Below are 20,464 nucleotides of genomic sequence, written 5' to 3'. Positions count from 1 at the left end.
GTAGGGCTTGCTTAACCCACCTCTGCTGTTAAAAAATATTCACTCCATCGGAGCCTCAGGGACCAGACCTGAACTTACATTTTAGTTTTCTAAGAGGTCAGCTCTTTGCATAAGCGCTTATCTTTTCTGTGAAGTCAGCAAAGAAGGAAAAAAAAAAAGGCAAAAAAAAAAAAAGAAGCTTTTGGAGGCTTCCAGGTCCTGTTCCTTTAGCTTGACATGCCTACAGTAGGTGGACTGGGCTTTGCACAGTAAACAGCAGCAAGCCACAGTAGTGATATTTTTGAGGTCTGCAGGATCATGGAATTTGAGGTCTGCATGATCGTGTTACTTCCAAGTGGTGGCAGTAAATACAGCCTTGCTTCTCAGTACGCGGACGTGTGGCTGGTTGCCTGTAGGTGAGCTTTGTGTGGAGTTTCTGGGCCTTTATAGACTGCATACAGCTGCTTTGCCACTGTATGTCCAGGTACATTCATACCATGGCCATGAATATTCACCCTCATGTGGTCAGGCATCCTGAGGTATGACACAAAGGGTACATCCATTTCCACTGAACACCTGGATATGTGTCTTGTCTTAGCTGTTATGGCACTAGAAATATATAACGTGCCTCCAAAATACAGTTGTAACTGCATCAAACATTTCTTTAAAGTGATTGTGATTTCCTTGGGCCGTTTGCAATGCTACTGGGATGTTCCACTGAAACCCGGAGCTATTTAATACGCAGATGTCATGGTCATTGCCTGTCCCTGACTAGTTACAGATTCAAAGACATTATTTTGATATTACTGACGTCCATCCTGTTTATTTCTCCTGGATTATCCGTAACAGGAGGTAAAAAACAGTATGCCTAGAGTAAAACATAGTTTTGCTGTTGCAGCCTTGTGAGGGTTTGAGTGTGGCTTGGATTTAACAGCAACATGGGTCTTTACAAAACAGAGCCTGGGTTCCTGCAGTAAGCTGAGCCTGCTGGTCACACCTCCTCCCTGTGGCCCTCCTGCTGACCCTGGCTGCACCATCTCTCCAGGTACCTCCTGCACATTGGGTCCCAGCTCTGCTGCACCGGTGTGTACTGGCTCGCAGCACCTGCAAGAAATTAAAGAGCACTCAAATACTGCCCAGGGCTGGTCGCTCATCATACAGCCGACACAAAAGCCCAAATTCCTTTCACATGAGAACATGGGTACATCTGCTTGCAATCATCTTTCTCCAGTCAGCCACCTGATTAAGCAGAAATGTGATTCTCCACACTTGGTCCAAGAAGCACTCAGCAGATGCCTGCAGCTGAGGGGCTGGGATTCAGGAGAGGCAGAATAAATGCGCCTTTCACGCCCAGCATCCCCAGCAGTCCTGCGGCTCCAGCACTCGCAGCCTTGGTTGCTTCGTGCCCTGCTTGCAGGACGCAAGACATGCTGAAATAAAGAGAAACTTGTTCTGTGGCAGGAAAGGTCATTTCTTCTGGCCAGGCATTTGGGAAGGAGACAGGAAGCATATGATTTTAAAGGTAAACTGATAAAATATTTATTTGCTGGAGGAAGGGGAGGAATGTCAAAAACACGTCAGTGTTTTTTAGTAAAAAATATTGTGGCACCTTACTCCTGCCCTGACAACAACTGCGGGGTGTCGTGAAGAAATATTTTAGCCTTCAGTGGTCTGTAGCATCGTGCAGGGTATTTTCCTTCCTGGACGGATACTCTTTGTTCATCTGTGCACGTGTGTGTGTGTGTGTGTGTGTACACGCACAGGGATGTGAATGCACACTCCACAGTGGAGGAAATGGCTGAAAATATCAGAAGTGAGTGATCAGAAGTGAGAGGGATATTAGCAGAGTCTCTGGTAATGCTATTGTTTGTTTCTTAATTTTCTCTTTATTGCAGCTGACCAACGTGGAAACAACTAAAAATCAGTACTTTAATGAAAGCTGCAGCTTGTTAACACAGATGCATTACAGTTTATGCACTTTTGTAGATTTGCCAGATTCCGTTTCAAAACTTGCCTTTCATGCTGAAAAAGGACTGAAGAAGTAATTTATAGGTGCAATTAAGAATGCCATGTTTGGGGAATAAAGGGAAAGTATTTTTAACAAAAACAAGCTTGACAATCGAGAAGCTCAGCTTCACTGTGATTCCTGAAAGCAAGCAGAAGGCAGCAGCCACAGTATACTTTTAATCCTCAGATCTGACCGTGAGTCAGTATGTTTGTCAAGGCTAGGCTGCGCCCCTCTCCTAAGACTGGTTTTAACCAGCTCATAGTCCAGATAGCCTGAGGACTTAAGCCAGATCTGCAAAAGGCGTACTTCGCCAGCAATGCAAAGTAATGCAGTTGCAGCTGCAGTGCCCTCAGAGCACATGTGTCCCAGCCCAGCCGCAGCATCCCTCCTGTTTTACTGATTAAAATGGTCAGAAGTGACAATTCACCACATCCTTGACGAACACAGCCGTGCAGGAAAATGCTGTGCTGGCAGGCTGGGCAGGGGGGCCCGACGCAAGGCGGCCTGCTTTATGTTTGCTGTTTGGAGGCACATGGTTAAACCAAGAATGGACTTCTAAATTCTTTGAACTGAACTCTTTCCAAGACCTGCCAAGGTCTTGTTTTAGGCCAGGCTATATTCCTGGTGTCAAACAAATGGCTGACAGAGAGGAGAGCTCTCCTGAATAAGTCTCACTCTGGGCATTTTTAGGAATCTATCTGATTTAGGGAAGTTCCTAATATAAGGGTAGGGTAAAAGAACATTGTCCCTTAAGAAGTGTAGGGAACGGTGGTGGACAGACAGTGTTATAAAAAAATCTGGCATGCAAAGGTCTATTAACTTGTCTGCATGTTACCATTACAGTTTATTTACCTGCATTCATGTACACATGCAGAATTTTAAGGTGACAGTAGAATGACCTATGCTAGTGCATGAAGATTCAAGGGGAACATCTGTCATTAAAAAACAATAAGGAAAAACATTTATTTAGCACAGGCTGAAATACAGAATTATTTGCATGCTGTATTTGGCCTGACTTACTATAGGCAAGACTTAATGATGTACAGAAGGGTTGTCTGAAAGAAACTGTGCAGGCTCTGATCTTTTCTAGGGCTTCTTTCCCGAATGTTCATTTGGATGTTGCAACACACTGACACTCTGTAGTAAATCCATTTGGATATTATTTAGAGGTCTCATATTCAATATCTTTTTTTTAATACAGCTTCATTCTCTGTGAATGCTAATGTGGATATATGGAGATGAGGAGCTCGCTGATGATAGACACAGATGGGGTGCCTTTAAGGCTGTGTCAATGGCCCCTGACAATATTGATCACCAAGTGTCATCACTGAGAAAAGACACTGAAGTCTTTGGGACCGAACAGTTAACAAAGTGTGGATCAAACCTGGATTTTCATCTGTAGGAAAGATAAACCCTTATATCAGTCTGTCCCTATGCCAGTCAGCCAGTCTGATGGTTGGGTCTCAATGTAGCGATGGGAAAATGCACATCTTTTTTACCGTGCTTAGTGAAGGCTGTGTTTGCAAAGAATATTCTTACCACTTGCCACACAGCTTTCATCCTCAGCAGGAGGATGCACAAGCACAAGTCTAACTTCTGGGAGTAAATGTAATTTGTCAATGCCTTGCAGAATCAGGTCCCACTCTCACCCCTTGGTCTTTCCAATCTGTTATGCTACCACTCTTTGCCTGCCCTGCTGCTTACCTGCAGCCCCTCTGCTCCTTGTAGCACTGTCATCAACCATTGTTCTTTTTCAGATATTGCCTGAAGCCACTGCCATGCAATTGATGGGAAAATGATAACATTTAGGTTGAAAGAAAGTTGGCTTCAGCTGACATTTTTGTACAAATTCAGAGCAATCAATTTCATGGGTGATTTGTAAATGTACAAACTCTATGCTACCACCTGTCTTTTCCTTCCTTTCACAATCGAGAGAGATGTATTGATTTTAAGGCTAGAAGACATCACTCTGGGCTGACCACCTGCATAATTCAGATCCTCTGACATCCTTGTATAAACTCATGTTTCAGCTTCAAGAAGAGTACTTGTGACAGAGACTGTCTTTTAGCAAGAAAGAAAAATATCCCCTTGATTCAGAAAGATCCACATAATTCATGACAAGCCTTGTTCCAGTGTTGTCCAAGAAAAATGTCTTATACCTTCCATGCGCTTGTTAACTTCCATCTGATATTTTCCCTCAGAAGAGAGACTCTGAGCCCAGTACACCACCAATTAGCTTATGAGCACTCCAGAAGGGAGGCTGCTCTGCTACCTGCACATGCGTTGTCCGTGCACAGAATTAAAATACCAGTAAACAAAATATACATGTTTCATAACTGTAATTGTTCTTGTCACAAACTCAGACTCAGATCGTTTTGGATAATTTATTCCTGAAGCTGCTTACATAGTCTGGAAAGGGAAAAGGCAGATACATTTTCCAATATATTGCTATGCAGAGAATGTGCTTAGATCTTTGAATAACATTACTGGTTTGTATTGTTTATTTACATATAAGAGTTTAGTTCTCTGTGTGTCAGAGCTCATTTTTAAATGAAAATAAGTGATTTTTAAGTGGAAACCAGAGATGAATATGGGAGAGGAACCTCTGATGAAATAGGAAGAGGTGGAATTTGTCAGTAATGAAACCAAAATGAAGGTATTCTGTCAGCCTTTGTTTTACTCTGTTTCTTTTTTAAGGCTAGCCTGGAGTTGCCTGTGCGCTGGCAGGGAAATCAGTCTGTGCCTTGGGCAATGGGATCTCTCCATGGCTGGGGGACACTGATTGATTGTTTCACATATTGAGACTGTAGGTTTGATGGGAACTGTATAGGAATGGTGACAGTAGTAGAGATTGGAGCATTTTGGCTTCTTTACTAAAATATATACCTTACAACATATGCTCCTTTTTTTCAGATAAAGAGCCTTCTCTTCACTATGCATTTCTCTTTTCTTTCTGCTGTATGTTTCTCCTCTTTTTTTCCATGTATTTCTTTCCTTGGTCTAAACATTTCAGTACAGTTTAAGTAAGTCATGTAAGATTAGTCTATGGAAAAGTTTTTCCATTGGCATATTTAATGGCTTTGTAATGATTTAGTGATCTGGTTATACTGGTCCTTTTTTTTTTTTTTTTTTTTTTTTTTGTGTGTGTGTGTGTGTCTGTGTGTGTGTTTCACACTATTTCTCATGAAACGGCCAACCCAAACCCCATGATAAAAATGATCAAGGGGAAAGTGTTGACTTTGCTAAACCCAAGGACAAGTGTTGCATTTGAATCAACAGGACCAGCATTCTTCTTGTCCAGGTGCCTAAAATTTGCTTAGCGGCAAGCCAGGCCAAGTCTCTGAAAAATGTGTTCCCATGTCAGGTACTGCATGCTTCCAAGTATGACTCACTTCTGCTCCCCCAGTTTTCTCTTCATTGAAAAAAAAAAGCAACAAGTCTCCCATCTGCTCCTATCTCCTCCCTGCTGCCCAGGGAATTGGTGGAGTCACCATCCCTGAGTGGTTAACAGACGTGTAGATGTGGCACTTAGGGACCAGGTTTAGTGGTGGACTTGGCAGTGTTGGGTTTGCAGTTGGATCTGATGATCTTAAAGGTCTTTCCCAGCCTAAATGGTTCTATGATTCTACAATCTTACTGTCTCTGATTAACAAGTGATTACCAACAGCAAAGTTATATTGCAAGTTACATGCTGTCCCTGCATCTGCGTTGATCAATGTGAAAAATAAAAATTTAAATGACCATTTTTAAGAAGATGTTTTTAACCTAGTTATTACTTGAGTGAAAATAACTAATCATCTAATACAACTGCATGGCCTCTCCTGATCATGACATACATTCATCAGTAATGACTGATCATACAGTCATTACTGTGCTTGTGCTGTTTCTGTAAGGCACATATCTGTAAGGCAGTCCTGGGTTATCGGTTGGACTTGATCTTAAAGGTCTTTTCTAACTTAAACAATTCTATGACGAAGTTCTCAAAGACTTGTCTGCATGTTTACTCACTGCTGCATGGCTAAACACTGACCTGGACACACATGGGAGAGAAAGAGATCAGTGTCACATCACTGTGCTGTTACCCTGGTAACAATAATTAATGTTCAGCTAATATGTATTAGACTTACAGCCACTGCCTCATTACTAGTAATTAGTAGGTGAAAGCATCTTTCCGTTGTGATCATTAGGTGGTAACTTTATCTAATAGGATGGCAGTCACCATCCTTCACTTAGTAAGAGTACTACAGACCTGCAGTGCAGGGTGTGACAAAATGTTAAACAAGGAAAATGTTCTTTAAAGCAAAAATCACTTCAGTAGTCTTTTTTTTTTAAAAAAAAATAGAGTTGAACACAAGGGTTTGTAATGGCAGATTTTGAGGAAGGAAGAGGAGAAAGACTTTTGTGCTGGTTTTGGTAGAAGTAAGTGATTAAATTGCTCACCCCGTCTTGAAGAACTACAACCTCAGAATTCCTGTTTCTGAAGCACATTAGCTTTCTGGTTAAAGTATATAACTGGTCTGGCCCAAAACAGAGTGATCCGGCCCAAAGCAGGGCTGTCTTGCCCACCAGGACATTTCTGGTGGAGAGGACACAGTGTGCTGGAGACGGACAGCAGCGTATTAGCTCCTCTGTGCCACAGCCATCCCCAGTGGCAAGAACTCTGGGGCATACAAGCACTTACGCCAATGCCTAGAGGAGCTTGCAGGGACTTCAGAGGTCTGTCTGCATCAACAAATGTGGGCAGTTTCTTTTGCTTGGGTGAAGGAGAGCCAGCCCGAGCTCAGTTGTGCAGCCCTATTAGCACAGACAGCTGACGGGCCCTGTGGTGACCTGGGTCAGGCCCCGTGCCGGCCTTTGGGAACAGCGCTCAGCAGCATTTTCCTCCACTGAACACTGAACCCGAGGAGAGCAAAGAGCCAGGGATGAAATGCCTGCCTTTCCAGGGGAGCCACGTTCCTGTATGATGGCATTCTGTGAGATCCAGGCATATAGCAGCAGCAGACCAGGATTTAATCTCTATGGGATTCCATAGGGCTCCTATGATTAAAAATACTTGTGTGCATGAATACTTGCAGGACAGATGCCTAAATGATCACAACAGGTAAAAAAATCTCCCCTCCAATTTCCATACCCTCACTGTGCAGTCGCTGGCATCCAAGGACAGCTGGGTGCAGCAGGGCTTCATGCAGGAATATTAAAGATGCCACGATCTTTTTTACTCAGCAGCAGCACGGAGAGACTACAGAAAGTGCATTCTCCTGGAAACAAACGGAACTGTAAATCAGCAAGGTAATCCAGCGTTGGATGAACAGAGGCACGGGCTTGTTCGCAGGCAGGGCTTAGGTAGGGCACTGGTGAAACTGCAAAGCACAGATATAATGCAGAGCCGGCGGGAGCAGCCACGAAGCAGATCAAGAGAGGTGTAAGGTCACACGTGATAACATCAGGAAGACAAGGGAGGTTTCTGCTCTGATAACCTGAGAGTCATGCTCCAAGCTGGGATGCTCTGCCTCTTATTAAGGCTCCCAAAGGCTGGTGTTCCACCCGCGGAGAGAGCAATCGCCCGCTCTCCGCTGCGGATGACTTTGCTGTGTTTTGACCGCTTGGGCAGACATTTTGTGTGCTGGGGGCCTGCCTCAGGCAGGCTGGCGGTGCTGCTGAAAGGTTCAGCCCGTGTGATTCCTACCTGCCTGAGAAGGCAGGTCAGGGAAAGCAGGTTGTTTTGTTCACGCTAAAAATGCCTGGCAGGCTTCAAGCAGTGCTCCAGCTCCCGTGCTTTAAAGCAGGGTCTTCAAACTGCACAAGGCGTGGCAGCAGCTGTCTGGGGTGCATCCCATTTCTATCCCTGTGAAAAAATGCAACCACTTTGTCCTATTTCAAATTTTAAAAAATAGCACATGCTAGATAGGCTTGCATTGTGTCCCTGCAGGTCTCTGAGGCTTACATACACGCTGGTGAGGTTGCAGTGGCGGTGCGTGGGGCTTGCCCTGCCACCCCAGCAACAGTTATGCTGCTGCTGGGGCTGAGGGGACCGAGGCACAGGGAACGAAACCTTAGGCAGAGCTAACCCGTCCCTGTATCAAGCCCTTTGCTCTTCAGCAAGCAAACTTTTCTGCTCGTAAACTTTGCTGCACAGGCAGAAATCCACTCTGGAGCATGCCCAAGTGCAACAGGCACTAAGGGATCATGAAGACACCGATTTGGCCTGCAGGGACCAGCTTTAGACATTGCTAAAGCCTCAAACACAAGACAGGAGGAGGAAGCGACCCAACTGCAGTGCTGCAAGGGGTTCAGTGTGGATTCAGTTCACTCCTGTCTCTGTACTGACCTGCTCTGGGGACAGTGCTTACTGAGCACCAAGTGGGCCCAACCCCCGGCTATTCCTCAGGGTGTGGTAGATGTAATAGCCTCCTCCAGCAAGAACAAGAAGAAGTTCTGTTTCACCCATTTTACCCCATTCCCACTTCTGGCCATACTCTCCCACAGCCTTCTTCCTTGCAAACCACACAGCTCTTGCAAACCACCTACCTGAGCCATCACACACCTCACTAGTCCTGAAGACAACTAACACAGCAAAAGTAAACTGGCTCTGCCTTTGTAACAAACTGAATTGGCTCCAAAAAGTCCTAGAGCCAGTGCTGGTAAGAGGGAAGGATGAGGGAGCAGGGGGCAGAGAGACTTCCCCATCTTCATGGTAGCAAGTCACCACGTTGACTTAAGCTCTTAAGGGTAAGGCAGCTGCCTCGGGAAGCACAATCTGGTTTCCAGCCATCCTCCAGTTTGTGCTGGATTCATCATAAGGTACTGAACTGTGCATTGGAAAGGCTGGCTCCTCTGGTGACGCTCTTTACAAAGGAAGAGACTCATGTGAGCTGTTCTGCAAAGGGTTTTAGGGCTGCAGGTGGTGCAGGCAGGCATATTGCTCTAGCCAGGATGAAGGTACCCAAGTGTTTGAAGGTGGCTGGGCTTGCAAGAAACTCCTTGCAGCTTCCCCTGGTTTTTCAGTTGCTGTTGTGATGGTGCTGCATCCCCACACTGGCTTTCTGGTGAAGCACAAGGCAGGAAATAGTACTTTTGTGATGAGGATTTAGTTGGGGGCCTGAGAAGATGGGGAAAACATGGCAGCTGTGACAGGGCAGCTGGCAGCTGTATGGGACACTCTTCAGGGAAGGGCTTGATCACTGCAAACAGCACATGGTCACTGATGACACAATGTAGCACAAGGTCAGATAGCTTTTTTTATTGTATGAATAACATCCACCTCATGTGTAAGCCCAGAGTTTTGGAGAAAGAACAGAAACGTGTACGAACCATTAAGACAGCATTAATGTGTAGAAGAGGGATGCTAAACCCAAATCACTAAATTTAATTTTTTGGGACTTTGCATTTACTATGATATCATACCTATGAATAGTTGCAGCCTGTTTGTTGGGTGGGGTTTTTGTTGTGGTTTTTATGTGTTTGTGGGTTTTTTTTAAGGGTGTACATGCATTCTGGATGTGAATGCTAAAATAAGAGAGTAAAAAAACCACAAAAATAGGTCAGAAATAAGAGTTCATTAAAAATGTTTTGAAGCATGGAAAGAAGAGTCCCAAGAGACAGCAGTAAAAGAATGTGATTTGAATGAAATCAGGCTGTGGTAAAAAGACACGTAATGCACTACAGTCCTTCTCCATCTCTTTTCCTGTTAGATCTGACTTGCAGTCTTGGTATATACTTCCAGGTTTATCCTAAAAATATACTGGAGGCGGTGGAAAAGAAAAAGGAGAAGGATTTCTTAGAGAGAGAATGATTTTGATAAATGAATCAATAGCTCTGCGGAAAGGTAGCAGCTGTGATCAGATAACATTGCCGAACTAATCTGCTCCTCACTCTCTTATCACAAGAGCCATAAGGTTAATTCTGTAGTGAGGGCAGCGAAGTACCCTCAGTGAGTGAGGGGAGGGAGACGGACAGAGTAACAGACACCATTTCTTGTCTGACAGCGTCAGCCAGAAGCTGCAAAAAGTATCAGCAGTGACCAAGCACAAGGAGAAAAAAGAAAGACTGTCTTTTAAGCTATTTTCTATGGAAAATATAAACACTAATAATTCTTAATAACATGGACCAAAGTAATGGTGCACCCAGTTGAGATGCAATGGATGAAAGGTGTCTCAAACCATGTGTCAGGGCCAACGAGACTCATAGCCAGCAACAAATAAACTTTCCCTAAAGCAAAGGTGTTTGTCCTGGGACTTGGGGATAGTCCTACCATTATCAGGAGGACCCTGGAGCAGTGAAAGAAGAAGTATGGAACTCAAAATGTTTTGGAAAGAACTGACTGATGACTTAAATGTTCTTCCTTCTGTTTGGAATGAAAACATGACTCCTGCGGTTTTCTTGGAACAGGCTGCAGAAAACAATCTGGAGTGCCAAATGCCTCTGTCCTAAGGCAAGTGACCGGGCCAATATAGCCGGGAAGTTTTGTAAAAACCTCATTAGCAGAAAATAATAATTTCCTGAGTGTTGGGAGCACTGTTCAACGCTGCCATATTCTTGATCAAGTGTGTCATTTTAGCGGATCATTAAAAACTTCATGGTTCTTCTTTGCAAAAGATGAAGGGTCATCTCCTGCAGTCCCTGGCCACTTTCCAACTTATCTGTTTGCCTACCAAGTTATGCTGATGCCAGGTCTCACTAGTTTATCATGTCTCATTATATGTGGTGGGTTTTTTTTCATTGGGAATCCAGCTTTGGGAGTCCTGTGATTATATACTCATTTAATCTACATCGTATTTAAGAACATTATTGTGTTGAAAGGCCTGAAAACATGAGACCTAATAAAGGAAGAAGGAAAGAAAGCAAGATAAATCTTTTCAGTACAATTTTTTGTGCTTTGAACTGCTGAATATCTTTGAATGGCCATTACTGATACTATCTCTTACATTTTAATGAATGCAACAGAGTTATCTCAACAGCTACTGTGGTGAGATGCAAAAGCAGAAGTGTCTCTTTGCTATTCAGGATTCTCTCTGTAATAAATTTTATGCAAAATGTGCAATAATAATAAAAAAATGCAAACACTCGAAAATTCAGTGATGCTTGGAGGCAGATTCCCCTCCCCCTCTCCCCCCGTTTAGGTCAGATCAGTTAAACAGCCATGCATGCCCACACCACTTTAGGCATTTGTAGAAGCCGCTAGGCTTAAAACCACTAGGTGTAAACTCAGAGATCACACAGGTGAAACGGGGTTGCCCGAGTGGTCACCAAACGTGCCGCAAACTGCAGAGCTGCAGGCTCCAAAGACAGCACTGGCCGGCAGTAGGCTCAGCAATTGGGATTTCTCTGGCTCCAGTGAGCTCTTTGCCTGGCTTCTGCCCGTTGTTTCTCAAGGTCAGGCTCAGAGTGGCTTTCTGTTGGATCGCTCCCAAATTTCTGCCTCAGGCTTGCGAGATCATAGTCCATAGTCCAGCTCCATGCTGAGGAAGTGACAAAACCTGCCAGCTCCATCCCACTATCCTGCTGTGAGCATCCCTCCGGTTAGTGGTCCCTATTATGCTAGGGGGCTTGATGGAGTTTTACACCGTGCTGGGGAACAGTCCTGCCGATGACATTAATTAACATCTTTCAACAAAGCTTCAACTCCAAGAGTCTACTGTTGTCACCAATGGTGATGAAAGACATTTACCTGAATGATGTCATTAGCACAGGCTTGCTTACCTAGAGCACTTGGGGATGATGCACAGCCACGCCAGCAGACAGCTCCCAACCTTGGCATCCAGTGGAGGCAAACTAAGCCCTAAGACAAGCCTTAAACTCCCCCATGCTGAAGAAAGGGGTGTTTTAAAGAGAGCAACGTCACTGCTGATTGAGAGATCAGAGGAAAACATTGCAGTCTCCAGGTCGCATGCACAGCAGCTGTAGTTTTACATGGCAAATAACAGAAAGGGGTACTGCAGGTGTGTCAGTAAACATAGATGCTCACTTGAAGGTAAATACTTCTAATAATGATGCAGCAGTCGCAAGCTCAGCAGAAAAAAATGTGTCTTACTACAACACCAGGGCAACACCGCCTTAGTACTTAAAGCAACCTGGAACAGAAATAAAGATTGCTACTGGAAAAAACACCAGTCACCATTTACCACTGCCTTTGAAAAGAAGTGGTGTTATATTTTTACACAACTTCTTTACTTTTTGTCAGAATCTTCTGTCCCCTGAACTGGGAAGGTGACCTCTTCAGGGAAGATACTGCACTCAGTTTAACCCTGAGCATTATATTCTTCTGTCATCTGCTTCTTCCACCACTAGAGCAATGATTTTCAACAATAACCTTGTACTTGAGTCAATCCATTCTCTGGGTTTCACCAGGTAGCATTTTATCTCAGCACTTTCCTGAGTCATAGTGGTATATTTGGTATCCGGAGGAGGGTTTGTGCTTTATATTCCCAGAGGCACCAAGTACCTGAAGTTCTGCAGAGCTCCATTTCCATGCAAGGCTCACTACAAACTGACCAGCTGAACAAAACACCCCTTGCCATTACCAATATAGCAGTAGACTATAAATATTCACGAGTTATTGCCCTGGTTTTATAAATTATCATGGCTGTTTCATGTAGCCTTCACTTCTGTCCCTCCTAGCTATATTCTGCAACTAACTATCCAAAAACCTCAGGTGGTTTTAGTAAAAAGGCTGTCAACGTTAAGCTGATGAAAGAGCGCGTTGATTCAGAAGGGGTGTTTGCTCCAAGACACAGTGTGAAGTTTGCTGACGCTTGAAGCATGGTGCTGTAGGGACAAACCACTCAAAAGCAGTGACAGAAAACCAGACAAACTAAGTTTGGTTCCCAGCTGCGTGGGGGTTGAGCTGGGACTTCAGACTCCTATGGGAATGCTTCCACCACAGGGGTGTGGAAGGCGCTGCTCCCTCCCACTCTGCCCCCCCTCCCAAAGCCGTGGCTCCTGTGGAAAGCAAGGGGCATTTTGGCTGGAGCGACTACATTCCTTTTACAAGCTGTTGGTGATGCTGATTTAACTGGGACGACCAGAGAGAGGCCTGAGCTAACACTGGGGGATGGAGGGAGGCAGAGGAAAGACTTTGGGTGCAGCTCGAAGTACTTTTTTCACAAGGGGAAAGATGCATGGAGCAATCAGGAGTGGTTGCCTGGAGCAACATTTAGGCTGGGGCTGGGGAACCACTGATGGACCAGCCCGTGCTGGTGCTGCTTCTGTGTTTTGCAGCAAATGGTAAAGCCAGACACAGGGTCTTGTCACACTCCCAAAATTAGCTGTGCCTGAAACAGCACTGATGGGCTCCACATGTCATCGCAGGGAGTTGCCACACCACTGCACAGCTCCCTCACCATACACGTGCATGTATGTATATGCACACATACGTATCCAATATACGTATTTATATACAATTACAATATATACAGTATATACAGTGTGTGTGTGTATATATTCATCTGCAACGAATCTGGAAACAATCCTTGGATCAGGGAGCCAAGGCCTCTGCGCTTGCCAGATTTCTCACAAGTAGGTTACAGAGAGAGCTGGGCTCCCCCTCGCCTCCCCCTAAATCCCCCCACGCTCCCTGCCGTACCCTGGCACAATTTCAGCAGGAGGTGAAACACCCGTAACTCTCCTGAGCGTTGTGGGTCTCTGCTGTGAGGGAAGATAGAGGTTTGTGTCCGAGGCCAGGCAAGGATTTTGCTAGAACTTCATCTGGGATGTTTCCAGCATTTGCAGGGGAAGGATCTGAGAGAAGCTGAATTCGCTGAGGGAAGCTTAACTCTGATTTAGGAAAAGGCAGAGTAAGTTTAGGCACCATTGCAGTTATGATCCTGCTGTGCAAGGACTTTGCATTTGTGAGCTTGGCTTTCGGTCTCTGAGGTGTTACTGTAAGCTAAACCTGTCTATATGTAGAAAGAGAAATCCAAGTAATTTTTTAAAGCTGATCAACTAAAATGCATTGTGTTTTTCCATGGACTTGGGGGGTGGGAGGAAGGGAGAGGAAAAGAGCCCCTGAGCTAAGTCCCCTTTGGCTGAAAGATTCATTTTCCTACGAAGACGATTTCCATCTGCTTTTACAGGTGACTGGCAAATTTGCTTTATATAGAGAAATGTTAAAAGACATGCTGCTACTATTTTTTTTTTATTATTATTATTCCTCTGTAAGAAAAGCCTCCATGAATTGCTGAAAGTTCTTTACCAGTTGCACTGGATCGTGTGTAACCACAAAAAGAAGGAAAAAAAAAAGCAAAAAAACCCGCGCTGCTGGGAGCGGGCAGACGGTGCCACGCCAAAAGAAAGGGGGGATGCCCCGTCCCAGCGGGACGCACCGCACTCCACGTTCAAGCACAATGGGCACAACGCCGCGGAAGCCCACGGCCGCCGGTGTCCTCGCCCTCCCGCTGCCGGGTGCCCCCGCGCCCCTCCCCGTGGCGTCGGGCCGGGCGGGCCGGGGCGCGGCGTGGGGCGGGCGGGCGCGCCCTGTCCCTCCGCTCCGGCTCCTGCTCCGGCTCCGGCTCCGGCTCCATCTCCATCCCCACCTCCATCCCCTCCGTCTCCTCCCGCCCAGGTGGGTCGCCTCGCCACGCCGCGCCGCCCGCCGCCCCCCGCCGCCATGCCGCCGCCGTGCTCCCGCGGGGCCCTGCCCGGGGCCGCCTTCCTCCTCCTCCTCCTCCTCCTCCCGCTGCTCGGCGCGGCCCCTGGTGAGTGAGCGCCCGCGCCCGGGCCGGGATGCGGGATGGATGCGGGATGCGGGATGCGGGGAGGGAAAACGCCCTGGGGGGCGGGAAGCAGCCTGGGTGAGCGCTCCCCGACACGCCAAGGCTTGTGCAAGTTGAGCATCTTTTTTTTTAAAACCTTGTTTTCGAGTGAATAAAGCATTTCGGAGCAGCCGAGCGCTTGCAGGTCTCCTGTTGCACTGCCCGGCCGTTGGCTAAATCCTTGGATCCTTCTGGGAAAGGGTTTCGGCAGGACGGCAGCGCCGATGTGCTGTGGGATGAGATGGGCTGCGAGGCACGGCGCGGAGGTAGCCCGGTTGTAGCGTGCCTCTCGCTCTGTGACCGGGGTTTTCCGGGGTTACTATGTCACCTTGGGCACTGTGTCATGCTACGGGCACCAGCCGCAGTCTTCTGCTGAAAAATACAATAATTTAGTTGGAGAAGACAGCCAGTATCAGGGTTGCCTTGCCGAGAAGAGCTGGGGAGAAGATGCCAGTGTCAGAAGCTTCCCTGCGGAGCCTATGTTGTGCTCGAGCGTGGGGACGGGAGCAAAGGCAGGCACTGGGAGAAACTTGCTGCAGAGTTTTGCCTGTTGGGCTGGAGCTATGACAAAAATACTTTCAGCATTTTTTTGAGATATGATCTTTCTTTGTTGTTGTTATTACCTTCTTAGTAAATGCACGTTTTATTTTCACTTATCCAGATGTTCCGAGGGAAAATAAGCTTAAACTGATGCTTCAGAAACGAGAAGGTAAGTAAAAGGCAGCAAAGTACTTTCCCTCATTTTCCCTTTGTGCCAATTGCTATCAGTCCAAGCTGCCAGCTCTAAGAGGGCAGTCAGAGGAGCCGCGTACCAGCACCCGTTTGAAAGCTGGTAGCACACAGCCCCTCTCGCTACGTATCGTGCCAACCCCCCCTGCGCATACGAAGTCTGCACCTGCATGTCCATTTGGGATTTGGTACTGGCAAGCTGGAGGCTCTGCTTATCACAGCCCGCTCTGAAAACCAGCGTTCCCAGCCTCAGGCAGTACGCCTGCGTTTTGCTCTGCACCGTGTATAGTGCCTACCTTCTCCAGCGTATGCGTGGCAGACGTGGCGTGTATCTGGTTTATTCTGTGAAGTCACAAGTTTTTCCACAGAATTATAATGCATGGAAATACTGCTGGCTCAGGTGCAGAGAAGAAAATGTGCAAACCAGGCTTGTCTGCAATGCCTTGACTTGTTCCCTTTGTTCCTTGGCCCCATGTGTGCTTCCTTCTTGGAAGACTGCTTTCTGCACGGGAGAGATGATGGCCAAGGGCCCAGTGGGCAGATGCACCAAACAGCTTGCTGGTTGAGGGAAGGGGGTAGAAATGAAGCTGGCTAGGGACAAGCAGCACAGCAGCAGATGTGGGGGCAGGATGAAACACCCCAGAAGTTTTGGTTGCCTCCCCTCAGCCTGTTCTATGGTTGAGGCAGAGGATTTACACCCTCTGTGAGGGACTCCCACTTTACGCAAGCCTGCCTGACTTCTCACTGGTTTTTAGCCAGCATCACTCATTACCTCTTGCCAGCCCTAAAGTATGTGTCCCATCCACAGCTGCTTTCCACACGTGTGGGTTCCTCACCTCACCATTCCACCTTGCACGCAGGCAGGAGTGACCACTTGCAACAGCAACCCTCCCTGTGCCTCAGCAGCAGTCCACTTGTTTGTTCAAGTCCCCTGGTGAGATGCACCTCCCACCCAAGGAGAGAGGTTTTTGGAGCACACAGACAACATGACCTAGACCAGGAAGAACTGCAAAGCCTTGAATTGATGATAGAGGCAACATACAGCCCCTTAATCCAAGCCCCACTCCCCTTTTCCAGTTGTGCGCTAAAGCGAGCAGGCTAAGCACACAGCACTGGCTCCCTTGCTGGCAGCGCCCCTTGCACAAGGCTCATTCACATGACATTTGTTCAGCTGTCCCCCTCCCCAGTAAAAACACCTAGCTCAAGCGCACAGTGAGTTACCAGTTTCCAGCTCATCACTGCAGGGCAGCCTGCTGTTTCCCACTCTTCCTACGACAACACATCTATCACTTCTACCTCAAACCTCCTTCCCACTGCAGTCCTTTGTCTCCCGCTGTGAGTCCGCCTGGCTCCTACTTCAATGGTTTTCACATCTCTACCTGACTTCCCCATCAGTCCCAGCCTCTTCCCTCACATCCTCTGAAAATCCTGACCCACATCCATGTTCCTGGCCTGTTCCTCATTGCAATGAACCCTCTGAAGCCAAGAACATTCCTCCTACTCCTACACATGCTTCTTGTTTGGTCTTGTGAAGACCAAACATCACGTTTTATCATTCCCACCTGTGGCAGGGGGCTAGCTAGTCCTCACATCCATACCTTTCGGAGGTATGTAAATTTTTGTGGCTGCTCTAGCAGCCACAGCAAACTGCCTGCCTCCTAATTGGGCATGGGGCAAGCCAGATGGCACGTCTGGGTCTGGCAGGCTGAGGGCATTCCAATGCAGCCACTGAACAGTGTGCTATGAAAGCCCGATGGGCTTTTATTTTCAGGCATACAGGGCATTTAGTGGCAGTCATTATTTAAAAGCCACGTTTTTACACAACAGATTGAAAAATCTTTTTATGTGTGTCTCCACCCTAATAAGTTGGCAGTGTTTCTCCAGCTTCTTCAGGCTTTTTAACGTTACCTCTCATCTTCATTCCCATTTCTGCAACAGCAGCACACAGAGGCCAGCTTCCTGTTCTCTCCTCAAAGCACAAAAACATTGTGTATATGCTCTTTGGGTTTATTTATTTAAATTCCTCACTTAGCTTCTGTCTTCGAGCTCAGAACAGCTTTTTGAAAATCCAAGCGAGTGAGAGTAGATAAGCAATCCTATTACCTCTATGATTCCCAGGTTTATTACTGTTACTGCTATTACACGCATCGCACTGCCAAGCACAAAGGTGATGGCATGATGCGAGAAACATTTTCTTACTTGCTGCAAGCAGTACGCTTCGGGCTGACTAAAAATTTCCTGGCATGCCTTTTGGGGGGGAATTAATTTCAGCCCCTGCTGACACAAAGCCTGAAGTGTCGGTGAAAGAAACAGCGGCCAAGGAGTTCCTAAGCAGCCTGAGACGCCAGAGGCGTCAGCTGTGGGACAGAAGCCAGCCTGACGTACAGCAGTGGTACCAGCAGTTCCTCTACCTGGGATTTGATGAGGCGGTGAGTATTTCAAGGGTTGGTAGGGCTTCAGAGTGAGCGGCTGCGAGCGTGGATGCACAGCCATGGGGGCAGCCAGGGAGAGGCTGCCCTGCTGTTCATAGATACTCCAATGTCTTTTTTTTTAAAGTAGCAAATGTTGCACAGAAATATAAGCTTTGTTATCTGTTAGAGATTTCTGCATTATTTTTGTAATAGAAAAAAATGACATTAAAAACCTGCATGGAGTTCTTGCCTGCTACCAAACTTAAGTTTAATAAATTGCAAATGGATGTTTAAATAAAGTTTGCTTTGAGAAACAGGTGGCCAGACCCAAACCAATCAATCGTGTTTCAGGATATTCATTTGGCGGCCTCAACCTAATCAATTTGCTTTTAAATATGCCAAGAAATCCACACCAAGCCGGTCATGATCGGCATTCTTCAATGAAATTGCACTAACATTATGTACCTCATGCATGCGTGTGCCTCAATGGTGTGGGCAGCTCCTGACCATCACGAGCACCAGCAGCTGTGCCTTGACTCTAAATGTGAAAGGAAAACCATTTGATAACGTGCAGCCAACCTCTCTTGAAATGAGAAGGATACATTTTTTAAAAACAGTTAATTTGTAAAAACACTGGAATGGAATCGGGAGATCTCAGATCTGCACAAAGCTCTACTAAACAGATGCTGAAATAGGGCAAAAAAATGTGCATTTAGTTGCAGTCCCACATGTAGAATAATTTCTACATTAATAAGAGGTAAAAATAGTTATAGATGTTGAATTCTTGGCTTCTGTCAGCTGCATGAATGCGTTTAATGAGATTGCATTGGCACAGGCAAGCTGGAGTACATTTTGGACCTTCATGCTATGTGGATTGCTCAGAAGATGAATGCACTTATTTTCTAAGCTGGAACAATTAGAAAAATAATCCCTTGCTTGGACTGAAATAATGAAGAATACATTTTTTTTTGGTATCTTCCTGGACATTACGCAGCTAAAAATGACTTTTTAACAGCATGGCTATACCCCCTCCCCCAGTAGGAACAGGAAAATAGGAAAAGTGGTTTTATGCACCAGAAATTGAAGACTGGGGGCAAATACCAAGGAATAAGTAATAAGGACAAGCCATGCAGATAAGATGAATTCTCCTCCGAGTTCCTGTGTCCATTTCAAAAACTGAAATGAGGCCTGTTGTGAAATACAATGAATCCACTTAGTAGGTTTTCCTGAGTATTAAAACACAGTTTTAACAATGAAATAACTGTTTGTTCCAGCAAAGGGCTTGGGCCATACTTGCCCATTATGTATTTTGCAAAACTTTTTTTTCAAATCTCAGCCAAAAATATTTCCAAAGAGTCATTCAGATGGAAAGGCTTTGGCTTGGCAAGTATTTGATATCCTTGCACACTGTTTTTCCTCTGCTGTTGGGAGCAGAATTGAAGTGCTTATTGCATTTCCATAGCTAGAAGGCTGTACTGTACCTTCATTTTCACCCATGCATGACGGGAGTGGAAAATCACAGGCATAAAGCAGAGCTCTGCTGCACCTGCTTTACAGTCAGGGACACTGTGACTAGAGGCATGTGGCAATGGAGAGACATTCCTTTAGATTTTTAATGCAAAACATTGAAACGTTTTTATAGTCCATCACTGCAGAGATAATGGGAATATTAGAGGTGCTCAGCGCATGTTTCAGTTGCAGGCGCGGTCAGTTTGAGCACTTTGCAGCGGGCAGAGCGTGCAGGGGTGGGTCCCAGGTGGGGCTGGGCAGGGCAATTCCTGCACTCCGGACCATGATAATCCCGTAGAAAAGGAAGGTACAAGTTGCAAACCCCCTTAGATCTACAGACTTTGTTTTGACAAATATGCAAAGAATCTGAATTTCTGAAAGAGACAAAAGGACCCTCCTGCACCACTTCTGTTTCACTCTCTTGGTTGAAAAGTTTCAGGCTTGGAAAGCAAGTATTTTCTTTTTTTTTGGCAGAAATTTGAAGATGACATGTCCTACTGGACGAGCTTAGGGCGTGCTCGTAATGAATACTATGGTGGATACTACCAACACCACTACGATGAAGATTCACCAATTGGCCCGCGAAATCCACACACCTTCAGGCACGGAGCAGCTGTCAACTATGATGATTACTAGTGCCATGTACCATACTATAGCTGGTGCCTATAGGGCTGCGCTGGGCGAGGCCGAGTCCTCCCTCAGTCAGAATGACCCTACTTTCCTTCTATTCATGTAAAATACCAAGAGTAAAGGAACTGCCAGTCTTCAAAGAGGCCACATTTTTTTTTTAATTATCACTACTTAGTAGTACACTACATATAAAGTGTTCTAGAAATAAAGCTTTTTTGATAAAATAAACAGGTTGCCATTACTTAGTAGTTTGTAACAGGTTTCATTCCAACTGTATTACTAAAGATTAATTTTTAAATGGCTTTTGCATTTGCATCTTACAATCAGTTGCAAAGTTACATTATGTCATCTAGTTAAGTATATAGAATACATAATGTAAGCCAATACATTTCAGATGTGCCTGCTTGTTCAGATTTGTGTCAACAAATAAATCCAATTATTCTTGGAGA

At 45.8% G+C, this 20,464-nt stretch overlaps 1 protein-coding gene across 2 annotated transcripts; it reads left to right on the top strand.

The window, feature by feature from the left end:
- Nucleotides 1-1,363: 1,363 nt before the first annotated feature.
- On the top strand, nt 1,364-20,256 carry ECRG4 (ECRG4 augurin precursor). Of its 2 annotated transcripts, XM_040584873.1 has the most exons (5): nt 1,364-1,501; nt 14,547-14,679; nt 15,398-15,445; nt 17,737-17,894; nt 19,860-20,256. In XM_040584873.1, exons 1-5 carry the CDS (start codon nt 1,490-1,492, stop codon nt 20,019-20,021), a joined length of 513 nt encoding a protein of 170 aa, XP_040440807.1. In that variant the 5' UTR covers nt 1,364-1,489; the 3' UTR covers nt 20,022-20,256. The 2 variants fall into 2 exon arrangements, with proteins under 2 accessions (XP_040440807.1, XP_040440808.1); XM_040584874.1 differs by lacking the exon at nt 1,364-1,501 and having other exon boundaries at nt 14,262-14,679.
- Nucleotides 20,257-20,464: the final 208 nt, after the last annotated feature.

The sequence above is a fragment of the Falco naumanni genome, chromosome 2 (genome assembly GCF_017639655.2).
Source record: "Falco naumanni isolate bFalNau1 chromosome 2, bFalNau1.pat, whole genome shotgun sequence".
NCBI classification, from domain to species: Eukaryota; Metazoa; Chordata; class Aves; order Falconiformes; family Falconidae; genus Falco; species Falco naumanni.
This window is presented reverse-complemented; position numbering and strand designations above follow the sequence as displayed.